Source organism: Rhodamnia argentea, chromosome 10 (assembly GCF_020921035.1).
Source record: "Rhodamnia argentea isolate NSW1041297 chromosome 10, ASM2092103v1, whole genome shotgun sequence".
Lineage (NCBI taxonomy): Eukaryota > Viridiplantae > Streptophyta > Magnoliopsida > Myrtales > Myrtaceae > Rhodamnia > Rhodamnia argentea.
Window position 1 is genome coordinate 23748534 of NC_063159.1, and position 24829 is coordinate 23773362.

At 37.0% G+C, this 24829-nt stretch overlaps 2 protein-coding genes across 2 annotated transcripts; both read right to left on the reverse strand.

The window, feature by feature from the left end:
- Positions 1-5032: 5032 nt before the first annotated feature.
- Positions 5033-10654, reverse strand: LOC115735197 (cell number regulator 8-like). Its single transcript, XM_048271937.1, has 3 exons — positions 10258-10654; positions 8470-8672; positions 5033-5492 (listed from the first exon to the last, which is right to left on the reverse strand). Exons 1-3 carry the CDS (start codon positions 10559-10561, stop codon positions 5253-5255), a joined length of 747 nt encoding a protein of 248 aa, XP_048127894.1. The 5' UTR covers positions 10562-10654; the 3' UTR covers positions 5033-5252.
- A 12010-nt stretch (positions 10655-22664) lies between these two features.
- Positions 22665-24538, reverse strand: LOC115735198. The gene is made up of 3 exons (XM_030666323.2): positions 24278-24538; positions 23820-23998; positions 22665-22973 (listed from the first exon to the last, which is right to left on the reverse strand). The coding sequence occupies exons 1-3, from the start codon at positions 24348-24350 to the stop codon at positions 22968-22970; spliced, it is 258 nt and encodes an 85-aa protein (XP_030522183.1). The 5' UTR covers positions 24351-24538; the 3' UTR covers positions 22665-22967.
- Between the last annotated feature and the right edge of the window lie 291 nt (positions 24539-24829).

Genomic DNA, 24829 nt, shown 5'->3' on the forward strand with positions numbered 1-24829 from the left:
TCACTTCTGGCGTCCATAATATGTTTAATAAATTAATTTGATAGATGAGTCTTGATATCTCTAACATGTCTCAATGTTATCATTGGAGTAACTATCGATTGAATGACGTTGTACTTGGATCTCTCAAATTCTTCAACCCGTCTAATGATAACACCATAAGAACTTGTTGCACTTATCATAAAAGTACAAAATATTTATACCCTCTCCTGTGCTATTTTTATCATTCTGGCAATTTGGAAAATTCTCAAATAAGGACATTAAGTACCTTCATTTTCTCAAAAAGGGGTCTAACAGACCTTGTTTCAAATAAGAACCTAAAATGTCCTCATTGTCTCAAAGAAGTATCTGACTAAGGGTATTTCGCTCAATTTACTTTTTATATTTTTGTTCCCTTTTTCTTTTCCCATTTGTTTTTTTTTTTCCTTTGTTGCGATCAGCGAGGACCCGATGACCCTTACCCGGTCCGGCGAGGGCTCGGTGACCCTCACCCAGATCCGGCTAGGACTCGGCCTCGCCCGTGGTCGGCGACCCTCTTTGCTGGCTGGCCACCAGCCAAAAGGAATGGGAAAAAAAGAAAAAAAATAAAAAATAAAAAAGCTAATAACGAAATGCTTTTGGTTAGACCTTTCGTTGAAACAATGAGAGCACTTCGAACTAAGTAGCACCGATATGTGACACGCGACACAACGCGACACGACACGACATGACATGCTGATATGTCATGTCATATCCCGAACCCTACGAGCACGCCAACATCCCATCCGGCCACACTTAAGTACAGTTTTCCCTGGAACTAATGGCCAACAAAATTTCGAACTAAACACGAATGATAAGCACATGCGGAAGCGAAAACAAATCTCCATATAAAACAATTAACATACGATGCTTTGGGACAATAAAAGAAAGCTTATATACATATTCACATATCCTTTACAACAGCTAAACCCAAGGCTCCAGAGGCTAATCGTACAACAAGCCTAAGACCACTTGTAACCAAAGAAATCAAGTGGTCGAAGCCTAACTTCTCTTTTAAGAAAGTACCCCCAAAAGTCAGAAGGGACGACTAGCCTAAGCCCCATTTCCACTATCATCCGAAGACGTCCCTAGCTCATCCTCTTCCTCCGGCTCGTACGGGGAATGAACAACTGAATCTTCGGCATCCATCATATCTTCATCGTCTAAATTGGATTCGGAGATCTCGACAACCTCTATCTCCTCCTCCTCCTTTTCTTCCTCCTCAACGGTCGGAGACTTAGGTGGGGTATTCTTCGACTCGGTGGCGGGGGTACTACCTTCGTCCTCGACAGGTCCAGGATAACACCAAGTCGGGATCTCATCCCTAGGAACTCGGTCGGGTTTTAGAGGACTAGAAGTTTCACTATCTTACCGAACATACCACGACTCAAAAAGATGGTGTGTCAAATTGTCCATTCCTTCATCGATCCAAATTGTACTCCCATACCTAATATACAAGGTACCTTGTCTCACGGGAAATTCATCTACGGACGTGTCAATGTCCTTAGGGATATCGAAACGCTTAGGCGACATACTTCAAGGTTTAGGATCTGAAAAGGTAACCCACGATGAGATGAGAATAAATCTCGATAAGAAAGTTCCTAAACCTAGGTTAGAGCGATAGTGCCTCCGGATACATCTTAAGCAAACAGTTCTCAAACAAATCCCAACTCAACCAAAAGTACACAACATAATGCAAGAAATAAGAGCATATCATTCCTCCAACTCACCGCGCCTTTAATAAGGCAAAGTTAATCAAAAGCCCACGTAATACACATTAGGTTACAATATAAGGACATACCCGCGTAATAACGCCTCAGGCCACTATAAGAGTCCGGACCGGCGTCATAATACTTTAGGTCGTATAACTCACGTAATAATGCCTCGGTTTAGTATCCCGCGTTTAATGCATCGGGATAAATACAAAACCCCACATAATAATGCCTCAAGGGATAATATGATCTTATATACACAAATTCCGCGTAATAACGCCTCGGGGTATAATATGGTCTCATATACATAATACCTCGCATAATAACGCCTCGGGGTATAACTTCCACAATCACACTTGATTCTCCTTAGAAATGACCATATATCGATAATATTCACTCGAGCACTCGATCGAAACCACATGATCACATCAAACCTTCCGATCAACCAATCTAAACCACACGATCTTGCTAAATTTCCCGATTAACGGATCGATACCACACGATCTCACTATATTTTCCCGATTAACAAATCGGAACCACACGATCTTCCTAATCCTCTCGATTAACGGATCGGAACCATGCGATCTTCCTAAACTTCCCAATCACTCAATCGAGATTACACGATTTAATCATATTGAAGCAATATCCGATCGGGACCACACGATTAACTCATACTAAAGCAACGATCAATCGGAATCACCCAATTAAATCACACTAAAACAATCAACCAATCGGGACCACATGACTAAATCATCATAAAGCAACAATCAATTGGGACCACACGATTAAATCACATTAAAGCAACGATCAATCGAGACCACACGATTCAATCACATTAAAACAACGATCAATCGGAACCACACGATTGAATCATCATAAAGCAATAATCAATCACAGCCACACGATCAAGCACTTGATGAACTCATGAAATCAAAGCCACACGATCTCATCATACCACAAAAATTCGGTTAAGCATCCAAGATCACAACCCAAGAAATTTCCAACCAAAACTCTCCAATCTAACACCATTAGCAACCTAACAACCTAATCAAGGTTTAGAAACTTGCTTACCTTGAATTCTAGCTAAAACCTATGGTTAAAAAGCTGAAAAATTCGAGATCCAAGTGGCGGCACCGACGATAGCTCCTCGGCGGCATTCGGCTCCACGGCGGTTTCCGCGACAACGGGCGGTTCAACGGTGGCAGCTGGTGCTCCGGTGGTGGTTGGCGGTTCACGGCGTAGCTGGTGGTGGCTAGAGGGTGGTTCGGTGGTGGCGGCGGTAGTTTGGTGGTGGTTCGACCGAATGAGGGAGAGAGATAAACGTGAGAGAAAGTTTGTCCAAGAATGAAGAAGATGAAGAGAATGAGTAGATAGAATAGGTTAGGATATTTTTGGGGTGAGATATTTACTAGAATTATTGGTCTTGAAATGATGAGACAAGGACTTGTGGGGCTCACCAATAATTCACTCAATTATCTCTCTTAAAACACAAGAAGGGCACTTTGGTAATTTTGCTGCACAAGTGGACACCTAGCCCATTAATAATTCAGCCACTAGGGGGGTTAAAAGATCAAAATGCCCTTTGACCAAAATAGAGAGATGGGCATTTCCTAAGGGTAAATGGGTCTTTTCCTATTTCCAGTCTAAATTTCACTTTTCTTAACACTTTGGGGTGAACCGCAAAATACCCATACTCCGGATGAGGCGACTTCCAAAACATTGCTATTGGAATTCTTGAAAGTCCAACGTCCAATTCCGAAATCCGATTCATGGTTAATATCGCCCAATTGCAACTTCAATGTATCTCGAACTAACAGACGGTTTTTAGGAGTTACGTGTATCGACCCGTGATTATTATCACGTTTGAGAGTTACTCGAGCCATGGCGACCTTGGTTGTCATGTAATTGCGAGGGTCAATCACTAGTCCCGATGGACACGATCATTAGAAAATGATTTAGGGACTTTCGGAATCTATACATGGTCAAACAGAATCACCCGTGGTCCAATCGTAGGGTATTCACAAATCGTCCCTTGACCTCTCTAGGATCGGCTTATAATGGTCCAAAATATTCCCTCGACAATCCTTATGGCCAAAGAGTCAATATAGGATCAAGTTCTTAGGTCCACGTACTTGATTTTCCTAACTAGCCATTCCCTATTGGTTAGTCTTCTCAAAAGTGATCAAATCTGAGTGAAATTTAACTGAAATACATCAATGAGACATTTCATTTATTCACCGCTTCGAAAATGAATCGAAATTCGGGATGTCACACGTCATTATAAAAAAAACAAAAAATTTTGACACATTAGAACACGTCGTATGTTAAATGTATATTTTTATATATACATGATAAATTATCATGTATATATGAAAATATCGGTGATAAGTTTCTTCTTCTTCATTTTTTAGGATTCATGATTAGATTTTTTTTTTTTTTTTTTTTGCTGGCTAGGTACGTTAATTTTAGTGTGGTTGAGTATAAGACTTAAGTATATAAATTTTGATAAATTTACATTTTGATCCCTAATTTATTAAAATTAAAATCAATCATGTACATGTCAAAATGGCTTGTTGAGATATTAGACTCGCGTGTTGCTGGCGTGTTTGAAGCAATAATCACGTATCAATCGCATTGGCGCGAGTATCGAGTGTCGGACACTACACGAAGGCTCTCGTAAAGTGTTGGTGCTTTTTAGACTTTAAGCCCTCATTTGAAATAAGATCTATTTTAGGCTTTTGAGAAAATAAAAGTACTTCGGGCCCTTAATTGAACTTTTTCCTTGCAATCTTACGGTGATCTATCACTTAAAAAGAGAGACTCTTATACTACTCTTAGACTAGGTTATACCATAGAAAGAACCCCACTCATGATTGATCTTAAAAAATATACACCAAAAAAGAGTTGAATATTACATATAGAATGCAATCACCTTTCAATTTTTTTCAATTGGTGCAATCTGAAACAAATATAATCCATCCTATACGTTTCAACAGGAATAATAAAATTTCGAGCACTTACTATGTCTCAAACCTTTATTGAAGTGTACAATTTGATACATACCGTTTAGGCATTTTTTAACATAAGCTAGTAGTACTGATCTAATTCATTTGAAAGGACTTGACTTTATTATCAAAAGAAATGTTTCGTGGCTCGATTGCATTCCGTGATCAGGTTTAGGGAATTTCAATGAACTTCCTCGTTCATCTTCAAAGTCGTCAGTGTCATTTTTGGGCAGTCCAACATCCACAGCAGTAAGCAAGCACGCCTAAAAATTTCCACCTTGAGAGAAGCAAAGCAGAAGCTACGATAAAGTGAATAACCTCAACTGTGTAACAGAGAGGTATTACCATATAAATGCAATACATGATATACAGAGCATTTATTTATAGCTGGTTAAGACCAAGCATTACATTTCATCACCATTTCTTTAGTACAATAGGAGGTCGGATAAGTCCACAACTGAAGAAACCACACGTACAGTTTGCGCATAGACAGGCTGGTTTTCACATAGATGTAGAACACTTAAGCTCCACGAGCCATAGACTGCTCGCCTGGGGGAATCATCACCAAGACTGGATGTGCATTGAATCCGGGATGAGGAAGCCTACGACGGAGCTCACGTCCCTCCTGGCAAAGAGCGCAGGGGTGGCATAAGACATGAGTTAGCATATCGCACCCCGATTCACACCGCTCTCGCTGCACCTCGTCCTCCACACAACTTCCACAGCATCCACATGACCTGTGAAGTGCCTCACAGCTACCCTGTTTAGGTAGCAAACACCCACGAAGCATATAGTCAGTCGTCTCTTGATTCTGTACAGTTCACTATGAGACAAGGAAGAGCTCTCAAGTAAACCAATCTCCTATGTATAGACCTCATAAAGCCGCATCCAAAAGTTAAATCTATTTCCGGATTACAAGGCGATCTGCTCTTGCTACCTTGACCTCAAGCCAATCATATTTGGAGCAGCAATCCATCAGATTCATTCTGTATTGTTCGAATGATGAACAAAACCCAGCAAAAAACTTTCGTAAACTTTCTTCCTTCCTAAAAAACTGACCCAAATTACTCTCGTAAACCAAACCATTCCCCACAAAACATGTTGTAGTGACTCTGGTTACACTAGTTATTAGATTTGAATTGTATTCCTGCGTAAACCTAAATTACCCATTTACACTTATTTCAGTAAATACACATTAGGCACTCATCCCCTTTTATTTAAATATCTAATATCTCAGTTTCATTTTCAATAAACCAGACCAAGTAACTGATCCCAGGAAGTCCTTTAACTGTTTTAAAATCTCCACATTAGGCTCTTGCACAAAGAAAAACCCTATGATACAACAGTATATAGGTCTTGACCATCACTTTATAACCTCTTCACATATTCAATATGCTTAGCATAGAAGATAATTGTTGCCATACCACTATAGTCATCCCAGGTCCTCTTCAGATGTATGAGCAGCAGTAAGAAATGCATATGTAAAATGCTATAATTATGTAAGCGTCACATGGATAAAAAGTGTCTCTCGGCAACATATTACATAACAAACATTTCTACTTTAATCTGACATACAAAACGGGATACTTCAAATGATTTTTTTTTTTAAAAGATAAGAAACAGTTTTTGATATGAAAACACTGTTGGGATGGTGGTTAAAGATAAAATCAGGTACTTCAAAAACAAAAATCAACATAACCTATTATCTTGAAAGTAAATGATTAATTAATTATATTTGTCCATAATCAGAAAAGAAACTCTGTTTACCTGCAATTTCAGATTAATGGAGGGAAATTTCAACACCACAAAATGGCAAGTCTCTTCTATTAAAAACACAATATGCATTTTCTTCTTCTTCTTCGTAAAGAAATCGGTCGTGATTCCTTGAACATTTCCTCAAGATTACTCAGAAAATCCAGTCTCAGAGGTGCCAATTTTTTAACTCAAAGATGGTCTTGTAAATGATAGATTTGTACATTTACCAAAGTTCATCTAAGTTTCAATATGCATTGCACTAAACTTCACACATCTGTACAAATCCGTTGAATTTTGTCCCTTTTATTTTTGTCCACTAATTATATAAATATGGAATAATTATTATACACTAATAGCACTCTTTCATATTTAAATATTAACATTCTGCTTTGGGTGGTCGATAATTTTTTCCACATGATAATCCATGTTTAAGACAATTAAGTTCATTTCACTATATTGGATTTGCTTATTCTTATTGCTAGAAATCAAGTGAAGAAAATGGACCAAGAGTATAATGCCATCCAGGGAAAAAATATCATGAGGCAATAAAAAATTAATAAGTACAACTAGTTGTAAGACTTGAATAACATTGTTTAATGAAAATGATGTAAAATAAACACTTCACAGTAAGCGTAACCTAACATCGTCTTTTATGACAAGACATTTATACAAACTAAAAAACAAGTTAAATGATTTTATTGTTTCTCAATTAAGACATACTTAGAAGTAAGCAAACATCCTAAGTTGTTGCCTAGTTCTTCAAGAAAACTGGTTCAACTTTCGGAAAGTCATGGAAGCTCCAATGGAGCGTCTTGTGACCTTTTAGAAATACATACAGTTGAATAAGTGAAAGCTGATTTTCAGGGAATAACTAAGGCATATTTTTACAATTTTTGTCGTCCCAGCTCTTCAAAATAAATGCAAATTTATTTGAGGATATTAATTTTTACTGTTGAAGATTAAACAAACACCTAAATCATATAAAGTAAATCGATTCTATTAAACACTACACAAATTTAATTTTGTTTCCCAAAATGCCTATTCTAGTCATATTTACAGGACAGCAATCATGTAGAATAAGGCAAGAAAGTTCAAGCAAAAAAATTTAAGAAGAAATTAATTGGCCAATGAGGGGGCAAAGAGCTTAAGAGGAACCAGCATTGCCCATCCCAAGTGGGATAAATTGGGGCTAAACAATTTGTCGCACGAGGATCACAGCCGATTGCATAATTCATTCGCAATTGCAAGGGTGGTGAAGAGACGGATGCTAACGAACCTGTTGGGCCAGCATCAGGACAGATTGCATGATTAACTCACAAGATGGTCCAGAGAAAGGGTAGACCCTCATGAAGACGATAATCTGTTAGATCCTCATGATGACTATAATTTCTATTGATGATGATATTCGCAGATCCTCCCTTAATCTACCTACTAGCCGCTATTGTATAAAATGAACAGAAATATAAGTCTTCTTTAAATGGGGTTGGAGTGATAAATTCGGCCAAATACTGGATGTATTTGCACATGCAAGGGGAGGACGGAAGGCATATGTCAGGCGCAGTACAGGGCCCAAGCCCTGCCCACCCATTGCTAACCCTAAGAGTCATAGCAGGATCAATTGTATTTTCACAAATCATGGGCACTCATCAGGCTAATCTGTTGAGATTGACTACTTTAACCAAACATGAAGTGACGTGTCAATTCACATCATAACCTTGAGATTTCCTGATTCAACTAAACTACGTTGTGAGTACCTCATGAATCCAACATTACTTCCGCAGTTAAAAATAAAAAATAAAAAGCATCAATCCTTGGAGGAAAAAAAAAATGAGACGTTGGCACAGTTGCCTTCCAAAAGGGCAGACGTAATACCAGTAGCTTCACCAGAATGTGCGACTAGTGGTTTACTCAGTCAACAAACTTATCTCATGATAATAGGAGAAAGTGCCAGGGAAGAATAGACAGGTAAAAGAATTACTTGCCTCTAGATTAAACTTGCGACGAATACCAGTGCGGCTAAGAAATGAAAACATGGGTGCAATGCAGTTGAGACCATAGAAGGCGTTTCCAATCAGATAAAGGCCAGCATAAGACAAGCAGTGAGTCGCAAAAGTCCCAGTAGTGCTTCCAAGTCTCTCAACATTAGTTCCATAAAGCACACACGGAGCAACGCTTCCAAGAAGACCTAGTCACGTCATGATAGAGAGAGAATATGATAAAAAGGATCCATAATATCAAAAGCCTCTAGAAAAGGAATACAAGTAGAATGACCTTCAATATAACAAAAATAAATTAAAGCTGGTAGCAATATCTAAATAATTAACACAGTTCGCCTGGGGAATCCCTTGCTAACATATTCAACTGGATAACCCCATCTGTGCTTTCTTTGAAAGCAGTTATATCTTCTGATCTAGAAATCAGCAAATATAGTACATTCAATAAAATTTTCAGCAAGCATAGTCTCCACCACTTAAACACCGAAAATTTCAAACCTAACATAATAAAATGTGATTTCTTTAAAAGATAGTAAAATTTCTTCCCTCCCACTTTAGTTTCCTAGAGTCATCCACGAAATCTATCACAACAAGAAGATTACAATTTCAGAAGTTCAGAACCTCCATTAAACACGACTAAAAACTGGCCCACAAAAGGAAAAAAAAAAAATAGTAAAACCCTCTCTCGTCTAAAGATTGTACATGACCTACAATGCATCATGTCCCTTAATAGGTACTCATTAAATCAACAAAAATAATTCGCATGCAAAGGCAAGGAATTATAGCATGGACGTTGTGGAAGTGGGGTGTGACAGACATCATGTGAGGGGTTGAAGGCATTGTGGTGTGAATTTTGTGACACTTGCATATCATGGATGAAAAATAAAAATTGATTTTTTTATTAAAAAACTGCAAAATTCTAACTATATAACATATAGTTAAACACAAATATAAATTTCTACTAGAATAAGCTTAATTAAAGTAGATATAGAAAATTCATAAGTCCCGCCGCTTCTCTCTCCACTCTCTTTTGTTGCTCCTAATGGAGAGAACACAGCTAAGAAAACAGAGATGTATCCCATCGATCAGACCAAAACCCACAAATCTTTCAAAAGCAGACCAAGACCGATCAAGATCCAAAACCCGCAAATCCTTTATGATTTTCACTTCAATATGCATTTTAAGAGAGTGTCCACCCAGTTTGAGGAATACAAGTACTCACATCTGAAATCAGAGACTTTGAGAGCTCCGTACACTTGTTTTCTCTTCAATCTTAAGTTTGTTTGAGCAAGACTGGCCACTTAAAGAGAGAATCCAAGGTGGAATGCCCTGAAAAGTCTCAATATTCTCTGCATCTTCGTTGATAACGGGCGCTACGACGTTACAGGCTGTTACGAAACCATCAAGTAATGGCTGTAGAGGCTACTGTGGTGAATTAAATGAGTACAGCCACCGTGGTGCGCAACAGATGCAGCAGCTGCCGATACTGTTACTCAAAGGCCCTTAAGACCGCTTTTTAATTACTAGCCAAGGATCTCCCAGATAGTAAAGCCAATTCGATCTAATTTCAGCAATAAATCGCACCAACTAGACAAAATCCCACCGCCAAAGCTAATTCAATCTAATTTCAGCAATAAAATCGATTAGAAAGCACGACTAATCCAGCACCAAACCAACAAGTCAATGACCAAATTCATCCACAGATACCGCAAAAATACACCGCCAAAAGGCAGCAATCACACCAAAATCCCTACTCAGGAATCTCGAGAGACTCACAAACTTCGAGATCGCTGCTGCAGAACTCGTCGTTGCGGCCGAGGCAAGCGAAGAGGCTCGAGTTCCACTGATTCCGCTCCATCGGCTCGCCCATCACGCTGCCGTGAGCCAGCGGCAAGCCATCAGCGGTCCAGCGGAATCCGCCGCTGACGGGGACCAGAACCGGACCGTTCGCAGCTGGAGGTGGCGCGGCGGCGGCGTCGGTCACCTGGCTGGGCTTCTTCGCATCGTCCGCGACCTCCTTCTCCAAGAGAGGGCTCGATTCCTCGAGACTAGGGCAGTTCTTCTCGTCGATCTTCGCCATTTTCAGCGACGGTAAGGATTATCAAGATCTCGAGAGCGAGAGAGGATGGCTTTTGTTGAATCCGGGACGAGCCGAGGACAAAGAGGTTAAGAAGTCGCTTTCCCTTTGTTCTTCGAGACAAACCGCGTGAATTTATTCGAGACAATTGACGCTGGTTACGAAGCGCCGAAGCGGAGTCGTTGAAGAAATTTACACATTTCTCCTTAGACTTCAAATTCTTACACGTGGCAATTTCAGGAAACCTTTTTAAAAAACAAACAAAAATAAGCTAATGAAAATTGTTAAAAATTGATGAAAATATTGATAGAACTGATAGGACATTCTAAGAGCAAGAAACACAGTTGAATAGAAAGGGGGAAAAAATATAGAAAAAAGGTTTCAATAACAGAAAGATAGAATGATAACAAAGGTTAATTAGTAAAAATGTATTGATCATTCAAAAAATATTCACAAGAAAATCACCTTAATTGGCTAATCACTTTGATGACATATTTCCCTTTCATAATATTTTCAAATATTGTTGTTATTCAGTCACTTATCTTATTAATTTACCCTTTGAGTGTACATAATGAGTAACCCAATTTTTGTAATTTAACCCTTTCGTTATTGTGATCGTTTTCTATTTTATTTAATCTGTGTTCATCTTATTTAGTTTAATGTAGTGGCTATGATTATTAAATTTTAATATTTTTTTTATTTCCAATGTAGTTATTAATATTTTCTTACCTATTACAGTATTTTAGTTATGGAAAATTTTTTAAAAATAAACAAAAATAAGCTAACGAAAATTGTTAAAAATTGATGAAAATATTGATAGAACTGATAGGACACTCTAAGAGCAAGAAACACAGTTGAATAGAAAGGGGGAAAAAATAAAGAAAAAAGGTTTCAATAACAGAAAGATAGAATGATAACAAAGGTTAATTAGTAAAAATGTATTGATCATTCAAAAAATATTCACAAGAAAATCACCTTAATTGGCTAATCACTTTGATGACATATTTCCCTTTCATAATATTTTCAAATATTGTTGTTATTCAGTCAATTATCTTATTAATTTACCCTTGGAGTGTACATAATGAGTAACCCAATTTTTGTAATTTAACCCTTTCGTTATTGTGATCTTTTTCTATTTTATTTAATCTGCGTTCATCTTATTTAGTTTAATTTAGTGGCTATGATTATTAAATTTTAACATTTTTTTTATTTCCAATGTAGTTATTAATATTTTCTTACCTATTATAGTATTTTAGTTAAAAAATTCAAATTTTCTATATTTTTCATTTTTGCAGCAATTAAAGATAAAAAGAGATTTCCTTAATTTATCAAAATTTAGGGGATATTTTGCAATATTTAAAAGTTCAAGGGCAAATTCCAAAATTTTAGGGAGATTTTGCGTAAATTTAAGATTTTCCTTCTTTTTCATTCTCACAAAAAATGTTAAATCTTTCGTATATTTTCACTTCAATTTTCATCATTTCCATTTTTATAATTTCCAAAAGGTAATATACACAAGAATATCATAAAACTCAACATTTTTGTTTAGATTTCAAATTGACCCTAACAAATATTTAGGGCCGTAAACTCTGTTTAACTATCGTATTTTCAAAGGATTCATATTGATATAAGTACTCAAAATGTATATTTGTATACCACAATATATGTTTCTTCTTCTTACCTAGAATATCAGAATGTTGACTCTGCCAACCCAAGTATGCAGGGAAAAGTGTCAAAAAAGTCCTCAACTTATTGCATTAATGCCAATTCAGTCCTATATATATATATATATTTTTTTTTTTTTATGACCGAGGTTCCACGCAGCCGGCGAGGGAGCACAACTAGTCCTCGGGAGGGGCTAGCGTAGGAGCCCACCACCACGACCCCCCACTTAAGACACCGGCGCCGAGGAGTTTTGAACCCGGGACCTCTCGTGAAAGGAACCGAACTCAAACCAACTCAGCCACCGATCGGTGGGTCCTAAATATTTTTTTGGTATCAATTCAGTCCTAAAATTTTTTTATTTGTGCCATTTAAGTCCTAAACCTTTTTATTAGTGTCAATTCAATCATAAACCTTTTACAATAGTGCCAATTTAGTCCTAAAAATTTTGTATTTATGTCAATTAAGTCAATTCGGCCAATTTTAATTGAAAATCACTGGCATGGACATTAATTATCCTACGTGGCACAATTGATGCTAACATGGATTTTTTTTAATATTTTTTTTGATATTTTAAACAAAAAAATACTTAAAAAATTATTTAAATATTAAAATTATATTAAAAAATGTCCAAGTTAGTGCTAGTCGTGTCATGTAGGACAATCGATATCCACGTCAGCGATTTCTCTGTCAAAATTGGTCGAATTACTCAATTGGTATAAATATAAAAGATTTAGAACTGAATCGGTAATAATACAGAAGGTTTAGGACTAAATTAGCACCAATAAAAGGTTTAGAACTTTAATTGGCACCAATGTAAAAGGTTTAGGACTGAATTGGCACCAAAAAAAGGTTTAGGACTGAATTGGCACCCAAAAAAGGTTTAGGACTGAATTGGCACTAATGTAATAGGTTTAGGACTTTTTTGACACTTCTCCCTACGTATGCATGATGGGATCCATGATACAAATTAGGGAAAAATTATCAAAAAAGTACCAAACATATTATAATTGTGTCAATTCAATTCTAAACTCTTTTTTTTTTGGGCCAATTGAATCCTAATTTTTTTTTTTATATTTGCATCAATTTAGTTCATTAGGCCAATTTTGATTGGTAAGGCTTGACCTTGCTAGTGGCCGAAGGGGCTAGCTTTGCCAAAGGCAAGTGAGTCGACCTCGCCGTCTCTCGCCTCTAGCCAATCACCGAGATTCGACGACTTGGTGACTGGCCGGAGGAAGAAGGAAGAGAAAAAAAAAAGAATGAGAAAGAAATGACAAAAAAGGCAAAAGAAAATAAATACATAAATATATATACAAATATTACTAAAAATTGCCATATTAGCTCTGGTAATGCCATGTAGGATAACCGGCATCCATGTCAACCATTTCCAACTAAAATTGAGTGGACGGACTAAATTGGCACAAATACAAAAGGTTTATAACTCTATTAAAAAAAAATTATAGCTAAATCGACACAATTGTAATAAATTTTAAACTGCTTTGGTAATTTTCCCACTAATTAAACATGCAAATATTAACGTTCAATGTAAAGAAAAAAGAATTTAATAACATAAAGATAGAATGATAACAAAGGTTAATTAGTAAAAGCGTATTGATCATTCAAAAAATATTCACAAGAAAATCACCTTAAATGGCTAATCACTTTGATGACATATTTCCCTTTCATAATGTTTTCAAATACTGTTGTTATTCAGTCAATTGTCTTATTAATTTAACCTTTTGTGGATACATAATGAGTAACCCAAGTTTTGTAATTTGACCTTTTTGTTATTGTGATCTTTTTCTATTTTATTTAATCTGTGTTCATCTTATTTAGTTTAATTTAGTGGCTATGTTTATTAAATTTTAACATTTTTTTTTATTTCCAATGTAGTTATTATAATTTTTGTTACTTATTATAGTGTTTTAGTTAAAAAAAAACATTCACATTTTCGATACTTTTCATTTGAACAGCAATTAAAGAAAAAAAAAAAGAGATTTCCTTAGTTATCAAAATTTAGGGGGTATTGTGCAATAGTTAAAAGTTCAAGGGCAAATTCCAAATTTTTAGGGGGTTTTTGTGTAATTTATGATTTTCCTTCTTTTTCATTCTCACAAAAATGTTAAATTTTCCACATATTTTCACTTCAATTTTCATCGTTTCCATTTTTAAAATTCCACAAAAATTATATAAACAAGAATATCATAAAAATCTACATTTTTGTTTTAATTTCAAATTGACCCTAATAAATATTCAGGGTCACTTCTTCTATTTAACTATAGATTTTTCAATGGATTCATATTGATATAAGTACTCAAAATGTATATTTGTATGCCACAATATATATTTCTTCTTCTTACCAAGAATATCAGAATGTTAACTTTGCCAACCTAAGTATGCATGATGGGACCCGTGACACAAATTAGGGAAAATTATCGATGTGTCAATTCAATTCTAAACTATTTTTTTTTTTTTGTATTTGTGTCAATTCAATTCATTTTATTAATTTTGATAGGAAATCGGCGACATAGATGCAGACTTAGCAAGTTTGACCTCGCTAATAGCCGGAGGGGTGAGCTTCACCAAATGCCGGTGAATTGACCTCGTTAGCTATCGCCTCTAGCCATTTACTAAGATCCAACGACTTGGTGACCGGCTGGAGGGAGAAGGAAGGGAAGAAAAACAGAAAGACAATGAAAAGATAAAAAAAGAAAAAAAGGAAATAAATACATAAATATATACTTTAAAAATATATATAAATATTACTAAAAATTATCCATATCGACTCCGATCACGCTATGTAGGATGATTGTGTCCATGTCAATCATTTTCAACTAAAATTGAGTGGATGGACTGAATTGGTACAAACACAAAAGGTTTAGGATTTTATTGAAAAAAATAGATTTCTGGCTGAATTGATACAATTATAATAAGTTTAGGACTGTTTTGGTAATTTTCTCCACAAATTAAACATGCAAATATTAACTTTCAATAAAAAAAAAAAGGAACTAAAAGATTATCATTAAAATTTAAAGGTATTAGAGGAAATCAACTAGGGTTTTCAAATTAGGGCAAATCGAATTCTTTAGTAGGAATTCCACTTAGGTAAGGTTGTCTTTTTTACACAAGTGTTAACAACAAACGAGACAAAATTAAGTATGTCTCTAAGGGCCGCGTTTTTTACACTCCCTTTTTCTAATACACTCCATTTTATAATATTTTGACCATTATATCCTTTGTGGGTACCACATTTTTCGCATCCGAAGGTTCAAATGTTGTGTCTGTCCTTTTATTAGGTTTCTTCCTTTTTCTTTCCTTGCGAGCCCCACTCCTCCTTCTCCTCTTTGTGGCTTAGCTGAGGCCCCTTTATGGCCATTCTCAAGGCAACGATAGGGACAACGGTAAACAACGACGGCCTAGAAAAAGAAGAGACAAATCCGCTTGCATCGCACCAGCTGGAGCATCACCACCTCCAATCAATCAACGAACCATTGCCATCCGCCAGCTTCCTTCCCAGGAACTCTCCTTTTCAGGTCTGGCCCCGCCACTGCCACTGCCACTGCCACTATTTTTCCACCTTCTTGACTTCCACATTTCCGACCCTGCAGCGAGCCCTCTCTCCACGATCCTCGCCGACCACTGTGAATGGTCAGCTCATTGTGCTGGAGATGAAGGTGGGCTTCAAGCCCGGCTATGGAGATGGAGGTGCCAGCAGAGGAGGGGTGGTCTGCATCGGCCTTGTTATATCCAAGCCTCCTCCTAGCCAGTCGTCTCTCTTGACTCTTGGGCTATACTTAAACTAAAATTGGGTGCATTGGATGATGGGATGTCCGAAGTCTCATGTATTGGATGCACGCAAGAAAACACAGAGAAGTAGCTACGAAGAAGACACCAAATAAAAGGAGGAGCACCGCATTCGATGCCAACAATGTGGGACGCGTAAAGGGATAAAGCGATGAAAACGCCGTGAAATAGAGTGTATTAGTAAAAGAGGGAGTGGAAAAAGCACCACCGTTGCTCCAATACCCAAATAATTCTTATAAGCATAAAAGAATAATGATAACTCATCCCAGATAAAACCCCGATATCTTATAAGCCCTACTCGACACTTACCCTTAGAAACCTCCAAACAGAATTTCTCCTCTCTTTCTTCACAGAGAATTGCTCGATGTTTGTACTAACTCTCCTTCTCTAAATGCCTCACAAGCTCTAATCAACCCCAACTAGTAGAGTGAAAGTGAGGGAGATCTAAAATGACCTCTTTGTTCTTTTTTCGGATAATGCAAGAAATCCTAAATCTTATCATGAAAGTGCAATTGAATCATAAAACTTTCAAAAAATGCAATCAAGTCCTAAAACTTGTCACGAAAGTCCATTCTTCTTCGGTAAATCAAAGAAATACATAAACATAGGGAAGCAAGATATAATGTCTAAAGTCACATCTCTAGCTCGTAAAGAAGAGCTATCAGCCATATCGTTAAGCAAAAGATGCCGAGACAAAAACAGCAAAGTGCCATAACTTTCATACGGTCTCACTTGAGGGCCATCACTTTTTCTCACTCATTTAAGAATTACAAAATTAGAAAAATCAATCACTTAAATGCCATTGGCAATTACCTTGCCGAAAATGCGAGTTGGACCACAAAAAATCTGACGTGGCCAATTTTCGTAATTTATTCAATTTTTTCAAAATTTTTGAATTGTTTATTTTCTAGCTACCAAGAGTCCCCGGCGATCCTCGCCGGCCGCAAAAGGCCTCGCTCGTGGCCGCTCGGGCCGCGAAGGGTCCGGGTGAGGTCATCGCGACCTCATGCAATCCGGAAAAGGCCGTCTCACCTACGGTCGGTGGAGGTTGCCGGTGACCCCCGTCTACATTGAAAAAAAAAAGAAAAATAAAATAAAAATAAAAATAAAAATTGAAAGTAGCATTTATATAACCATCAAAATGCACATGGCACATTTGTTTATTTTTTAAAAAATCCACATCGAATTAAAAATTACGTAAAAAATTCACATAGGTCGATTTTCCGGAAATGACACGCAAATGTAGAAGGAGATTCAAACTTGAGATATCTTGATGTAGAAGGAAACCCGAATTAAGAAGGAACAGACCTAACATTGAGTACATGGGAGAAGGATATTATTAGGATGCACGTGTGATTTATGTCAAAGAAATCTCAAATCGGATAATTGGTGCGGTGTAGAGTAATTGATATATAATAATAATTAGATCATAATTCATTAGCTTAAGCTTCTTAATGAATGTGGTTCCAACTCGATCTATTGACTGGCTTGATGAACTCGCCTTTCTTCTTCTTCTTCTTCTTCTTCTTCTTCTTTAAGATTTTTTTTTTTTTTTTCAATTTGGAAAGATTATATTTAGCAAAAATAGGGTGTCAGCACAAGACGTTCAAATAATGATGTTGAGACTTTTCGAATGAGCCTAATATCACGAACCTGAGGTTTTGATCCCTGCCGGTGCCTGAGACTCAGATCTACGAACCAGCCGTTAGTTGGGCGACTTGAAACTTTCAAAAATCACCATTTACCATAATGCAATATCCACAGATTTCCCAACCCTCTCAAAAATGGGCTGTTGGCCTTGAAGGATCAAGAATTTATTTCCGAATTCTGGTGGCAATATGTATGTCAAAAGGAATAAGCCATTTATAACATTTAAAACTTGGTCAAACCTTAGTCAAACCTTGGTCAAAATCTAGATCAAACTTAATATATCCTTTAAAATGGTGGTAATATTTGTGATGGTTCCAGAAGTAGAACCACATCCGATGCATGTAGGATATGTCACAAATACTTCAACAAAGCAAGATCTAGAATACAAGCCAAAAGGGCAAAAAGAGAGTACACTAATCAAACGTATTCATTTGATTAAACTAATCCTAACCATGATTAACGTGATTGTGCTGAGTACAGAGCCATAATGAAAATAATTAATAATGCAGTTTACACATTTAGTAAAGATTTTTACAATTTTTTAAATGTACGTAAAACTTATTTAATTGTTCTAAAAAGTAAACATCAATATAAACCGTTCTGGAAATTTTTGTGAGGTAAAGACGAGCCTGTAGGAATTTTCGAACCAAACCGAGGTCGGGAAAGGGGCCCACACGCCTCGCACGCTCACCGACGCCGATCGGCCCCGAGCGTGCCTTTAGGGGCCTATGGGGACATGCCGTGGCACGTGCGACAGAGTTTTGAGGAGGACGATTGTGCCACGTGTCATACTTCCATTGGTCCACGTCATATGATGCGGGTGCTCCACATCAGCATTCGAAGTGACCTCCCCACGTGCGGTCACATCGCAACGCGGGGGTCAGCTTTGTCGTGGTCGACAGGCTAGTGTCTCCTTCCTCGCGACTAGTTTCTCATGCACTTTCTCGGGTCACCGTTTTTATTGCATGAAAAATATTTGCACCGGAAGATGGCCTACTCCTCTAAAAAAAAAAAAATTTAAAACTTTAAGTTCACTCCCAATTTTATCTCGAACTTTTTTTTTTATCTAAAAAAAATTATGAACTATGGGTCTAGTCCCAATTCTGCCCAATACTTTTTTTTTTTTTCGTCTAAAGAAACTCCTAACTATAGGTTTAGTTCCAAGTCTATTGCAAACTTTTTTTTTTGTCTAAAAAAATCATAAAATTTCGATCTTATTTTAAATTTGCCTCCGTTAACTCTCTTTTCAAAAATCGCCATTAGTTGTTCGATGTTGATATTTTAATGTTGGTAACACAATCCACATTAGCAAGACGATGGAGAAAATTATCTCCGGAAGGAAATTGTTCTTCGATAAGAAAATTAGAAAAATTAGGGACGACTAACAACGATTTTTGGACAAATTGTTAATGGGAGCGAATTTGGGACTCGAGTTAATGTTCATGGTAGATTTGACATCACACCTAAAGTTGGGGTTGTTTTTAAACAAAGAAAAGGTCGGGACAGATTTGGGCTGGACTTAAAAGCCAAGGTTTGTTTTTAGACAAAACAAGTACGAATCAAAATTAGAATTGGACTTAAAATTATGAAATTTTTAGGGAATTAGGCTCAGGAAGATAATAGGCCTCGAAAAGCTACAGCATTTTCATGTTTGGATAAATTTTCTTACAAACTGTCGGGCGAAATCGACTCAAACTTTTCTGTGGATCATTCAATTAGTCATGACTAACGTGAAGAGTGTGCAGAAACAAGGCCGCTTCCACTTTCCAGAACATGCCATGTTCTGTCCTTCAAGGTTGCGATGAGGAAGTGCACGCTCATCACCATTTCACAACCATGTTATCACAACGGAATATGCCCCTCAAATCTTGCTTGCTTGCAAATTTTTTCTAGGATCAAAAAACCCTTTTCCGGTGGAGGATCTCTCCGGAACCCGACCTCAATTCTGTCAAAGAAATCTTAAGAAAACGGACTCGCTACACATGTCGACCGATCCCACATGTTGCGTGCGAATACTTTTGCGAGCACTTCTCACCTATCCTTTCCTGACTTGTATGCCCAATGTGATGGGCACATCCTTGTGCATTTTGAACAAAGAGGATGTGGTAACATCCTCCATTAGGGAATATTTGAGTGCGTCGGGCCGGGTTAGGGTAAAGCTTATATTAGGTGGCCCAAAGTCCGAAAAATTCTATCAAATATCACTATCGTGATTAAGCTCAATCTCAACATGCACCAAGTAAGAATTGTGTAGACGGGTCATGTTAAAAATTGTTGACCCTATCTCTAGTTGTGTTTGTGCGCGAGTGTGACTAGCTGTGCTTCGTCAACGCGGTGCTATCATCCCTAAACTCTCTTCCAAATCTCTCCGTTTTTCTTTTCTTTTTTTTTTTTAGGTTGCGTTTGTGTCACGAAAATTGAATAATTTAAAAAATACTTTTCAAAAATTGATCGCTTGTATCACTTGAAATAATTAGCCAATACATAGCATTTTTATTATGAATAAGAATTTATGTCTAAACAATTTCGTGGACGATAAAAATATTTTTCTTTCATCCATTTTTTGTAAGTGATTCAAGCCATCATTTTTTAGGTTTTATCGGATTATAAAAAAAAAACATCTTCTTTGGCAAGGCAAGCTCATTGCCTGAATTAAGAAGTGAAAGAGCCCGATCAGTTGTTATTGCGCCAAGAGCGGTAACTAAATAATCATTGCCACTAACGCGACCAAGGAAAAAGGGATAACAACGAAGTTTTCCGGAAAAATGCGCACCCTTTAATGTTAATATGCTTTTTTTTTCCCTAAATCTAATCTATATTATCAAGTACTCACGTCAATTCTGAAGTGGTTACGATGTTGCAGTTTTATAGTCACATTATTAATTGTATCTACACATTTGATAGAAGGACCAACATGAAAAAATTAAAGTGAATCTAGAACCTCATCGAACAAAACAAATCTCAATGGTTACACTATAGTAGAAAAAAAAATTATTGTTGATGACATCAAAGTTTCATTGAAGAAATTTGAGAGCCTCTGGCATTGCAGTTTGCGTCATGTGGTGGCTGTTTTTGTCCATTTTGAGAAGTTTTTGGGTGCTTTTCCATCATGTCATCTGTACATTTAACATTAGACCCAAAAAAAAAAAAAAAAATCTGTATACCTGACCAATCACGAAGCACAAAATGAAAAACGCCAAAAAATCTCAGTGAGACAGCTTTGCTGGGCCAGTGCCCTATCTTTCAGCAACCACAAAGAAGCCATGATAATAACTGTTTTTTTTTTTTTTAATGTTTTCAGGAAAATTGTTCCAAAAAATTCTAAATCGATTACAGGGTGGTCGGTTCAGTCCTAAACCTTTTAATTTTACCAATTTAGTCCTAAACTTTTTGATGATTTGCCAATTTAGTCCTAAATATCTTAATTTTGTTAATTTTGTCTTAAATCTTATAAAGTTTTGCCAATTTAATTCTAAATTTTTTAGGCTGCGTTTAGTCGTTTGGATTTCTAGTGACTAAATAGGATATGATTAGAAATTCTAGAATTTTGTCATATCATATCTATTGTTTGGTGAACTGCAGATTTAAAATCGGATATTTTTATATTCATTGTTTGGTGTAAAATAGATATCAACATAAATGACATAGATGCCCCACCACGATCGCACTGTCGATGATATCAAATATTTCGCAACTCATAGTCCTAAAGTAATGCCTCCAGTAACCCAGAGAGTCGAACTTCATGGCCATGGCTCAAAATCAGGCCAAGAATCAAATGTTGCATGGTCAAGAACCTCCACTTGTTTGTTTTTGGTCCAAAGATGAAATTCTTAATGATGGTTGTATTCACCTATTTTCGCAATAATAGCTTGTTCTACAGCATGGTAACATAGTTTAAAAGCAGACGAAGACTTATAAATCCAGAAGTTGTTCCTTATGATGATAAGATGAATATCCAACAATCCAAATTCAGGGAGGAAGAAATATATCTCACGTTCAGTCTAGAAATGACTTTTCACATGGCAAGGTGATTGCCCATGAGCAAAACGGATATGCCAGATGAGGATAAAACGTTCGACGTGATAAAAAAATGCTAAGAATTTCAAGCATTAACATCTGAAAAAACCATTTTTAAAAAAAAAAAATCTGACAAAACCAAAAAGAAAATAAGAAAAAATTGCATATGCAACACTTTACCCTACCCGAGATTTTTCCTAAGCAGAAGCGGAGCAACGCTGCTTGAAAAAGAACACTGGAAAGAGAGGATCGATGAGAGAGATAGATCGGAGTTTTTTCACTTGATCTCTTCCTATTTGATCCAACCCAATAAAGGAAAAAACAAAAATCAAAATACCAGGTGCTAGAACAACCAAGATTTCTTGGATTGAAGCTTGAACTCGCCGGAGTTGGAGCTTGAATTCGTTGGATTACATCTATGGAAAAGAAGACGGTTCAACTTTGGCTGCTTTCGTGAACTATTTTCATGAAACTTCGATGTGAAAGGAGTTGCATGTGAGAACGAAGGAGAAGAAAAAGGATAATGTATGGTTTTATGAAGAATAGCTAGATAAAGAGAAATTCTATTTGGGTTTATCCCATCCTTTTCCCTAGGATTTTTATGTCCGGGCTATATTTCCTCTATATCCGACTTTGTTCTATTCTGGACGGTTACTAAATACAGAATAAGATAAAACATATCATATCCTCACTTTTATCAAGATGACTAAATGCACCTTAAAGTTTTGCCTATTTAGTCCTAAACCTATACTAGCAAAAAAGACTACATTGACATATTATAAAAAAGGTTAGGCCTAAATGGGCAAAAATTCATTTTAAGATTTAAGATTAAATTGATACAATTGAAAGGTTTATGATTAAATTAGCTGCCATACAATAGTTTTAGAACTTTTTGGACAATTCACCCCCCCGCCCTTTTTTTTATAGAACAAGATGGCTACATCAATTAGGCGATAATTAAGCACTTGAAGAGACTAATTAAGGAGGGGAAAATGCAACATTTAACAAGAGTTTCATGAATTACATTGCAGAGTTTCTTAAGGGAAAAGACTTCTTGAACCTGTAGCTTCCCCAGTATAAAATCTACAACCACACCAAAAGTCACTCATTTAAACATTAAAAACAATTCTTGAAGTACCATATTAATCTGTCTTCACATCACTTAAGAATAAAACCTCGAGGGAGGGAACTTCTTGGATCCCCACCTCTGCCTTTACATACCCACAATCAAGACTTCCTGACACTCGTCACATGATGAGAATCCACGAACTTGTTTCTAAGTCTGCAAAGGAAATGCAGCGAGAATTTAATAAGCGAGCACAGCCGTACCCGGTATGGCAAATAATGAATTCGGAAATTGGCAGATGATAAACTTTTGAGATTTTCTAGGAACACTACTGAAATTCACTCGGGGCACTACTTTGCTTCCAATGGCAATCGAAACTCCAGTAATTTTATTGGTATGAATGCAGTATTTCGCGGCTTTTCAACTAATTCCAATCGGAGTGTTGCCGTTCCTCTTCTACACACGGACCGAGTAATTACTAGAGACATACGGATTCATCTATTCTTAGGGAGGCCATAAGAGAATACACAAGTACGATGATTCGAACTTTAAATGAGGAGAAAGAACTTACTCTAGAGATACCCTTTAGCGGTTAAATTCCTAATTTGCATCTTTGGCTTGCCATTTTTCTCTTTAAAAAGAGGACATATTGAAGAATAAATAAATTTGATATTTCTTTCTAGTGAAAAAAAAAACAATTTGATATTTCTCTTAATAAATAAATTTTGTAAAACAGTCTTTGTTGGTCTAGCATTATTCTGCATGGTAGATTTTGAGTTAGGGTTTCACGAAGTAGCGAATGTGATGCAGAAATTGTAAAGATTGATAGATAATTTCTGGTTAAACCCCGAGCGACACCGAACAAAACTAAGAGCACCTAGCTTATCAAATTATCTATCGAGCCATGAAGAACATTCAACAAAAGACAGAAACAAATCCACTACCCGTTCATAATCCCAGTTTATTATAACATTTAAATTGCCGCAATTCCTCGTTTAACAGAATGACTTTTTACTTAGAAAAGCATGATTAGAATTGGCAATTAGATGTAGGTGGACTTACACGATTATTTGTATCGGTACTCTTCAAGTTCTTGAATTTAGGTGGTGGCTTGGTGCTTCTCTGGTGGCTCCACGGCCTCCGGCGAAAATGGGTGGGTGGAGGGATCGAAGAAGAGTGAGTCTCGGGACCTCTATAGTCGATGTCATACACCTCCAAGCCGTCCGATCCATTCGAATTCCCTATATCGACACGATGAAATCAACCATACCATTCTTGATGACGGCTACCACTAAATCAATTGCAAAGTCTCGGTCGGATATCATCATCTATAAAGACAGGGATTGCGCAAAGTTTAGACATAACCGGGTCCAGATCCGACAACTAATTGAAAAGGGCGAACTTCATCACCAGCCACACCCAAAAACTTAATTGAGGCATTGTAAAACCATGTTTTCCGGCCTTTAATGGTGATCATATGAATTTTGTGATGTTCTATAGAGAGAGAGAGAGAGAGAGACCTGTGGAAAAGTGAGGCGAAGAGAGGAGGATGAGGAGGAGGACGACGGCCACGGCGGTGGATTTGACCTCCATGGATTGATCTCGAGACGGTGCTATACTGCAATGTTGATGCTGGACTGGGGTAGATCGCGCAAAAATATGAATCGGGCGAAGGAAGGAGAAAGGATAGGCGCGGAATTTAAGGCGTTGGGGTCACGGAAAGAACCACAGCTAAGGTTGAACTTCACCTTTCTGAGGGCAAATTGAAACCGTCGCCATCATGCACAGCACGGAGTGGCAACGGTGTGTTGACAGGGAATTTGTTGGGCTGGAAACATTAATGGGATGCAACTGCACCACGTTCTAGGTTCTCATAAATTCATCCATTCGCTTTCATACACAGAGGAAAACATTTTCCTTAATAACAAGAATGTGCCTGAACATTTTTATTAATCATGGAAAATACTCTTCGGCTACTACATTTTTCTAAGAGATTGAAGCAATGAATTTCTTTCTTTCTTTCTTTCTTTCTGAATTAGTGAGTTTTCCGAAAACGATAGCATTTTGAGTGT

Coding starts and splice junctions, on each gene's coding strand:
- LOC115735197 (XM_048271937.1), bottom strand. CDS start 10,561: ATGGCGAAGATCGACGAGAAGAACTGCCCTAGTCTCGAGGAATCGAGC. Junction 8,673..10,257: donor CAGCAGCGATCTCGAAGTTT/GTGAGTCTCTCG, acceptor TGACGTGACTAG/GTCTTCTTGGAAGCGTTGCT. Junction 5,493..8,469: donor GTCGCAAGTTTAATCTAGAG/GCAAGTAATTCT, acceptor CTACCTAAACAG/GGTAGCTGTGAGGCACTTCA.
- LOC115735198 (XM_030666323.2), bottom strand. CDS start 24,350: ATGGAGGTCAAATCCACCGCCGTGGCCGTCGTCCTCCTCCTCATCCTC. Junction 23,999..24,277: donor TTCGCCTCACTTTTCCACAG/GTCTCTCTCTCT, acceptor GTGTCGATATAG/GGAATTCGAATGGATCGGAC.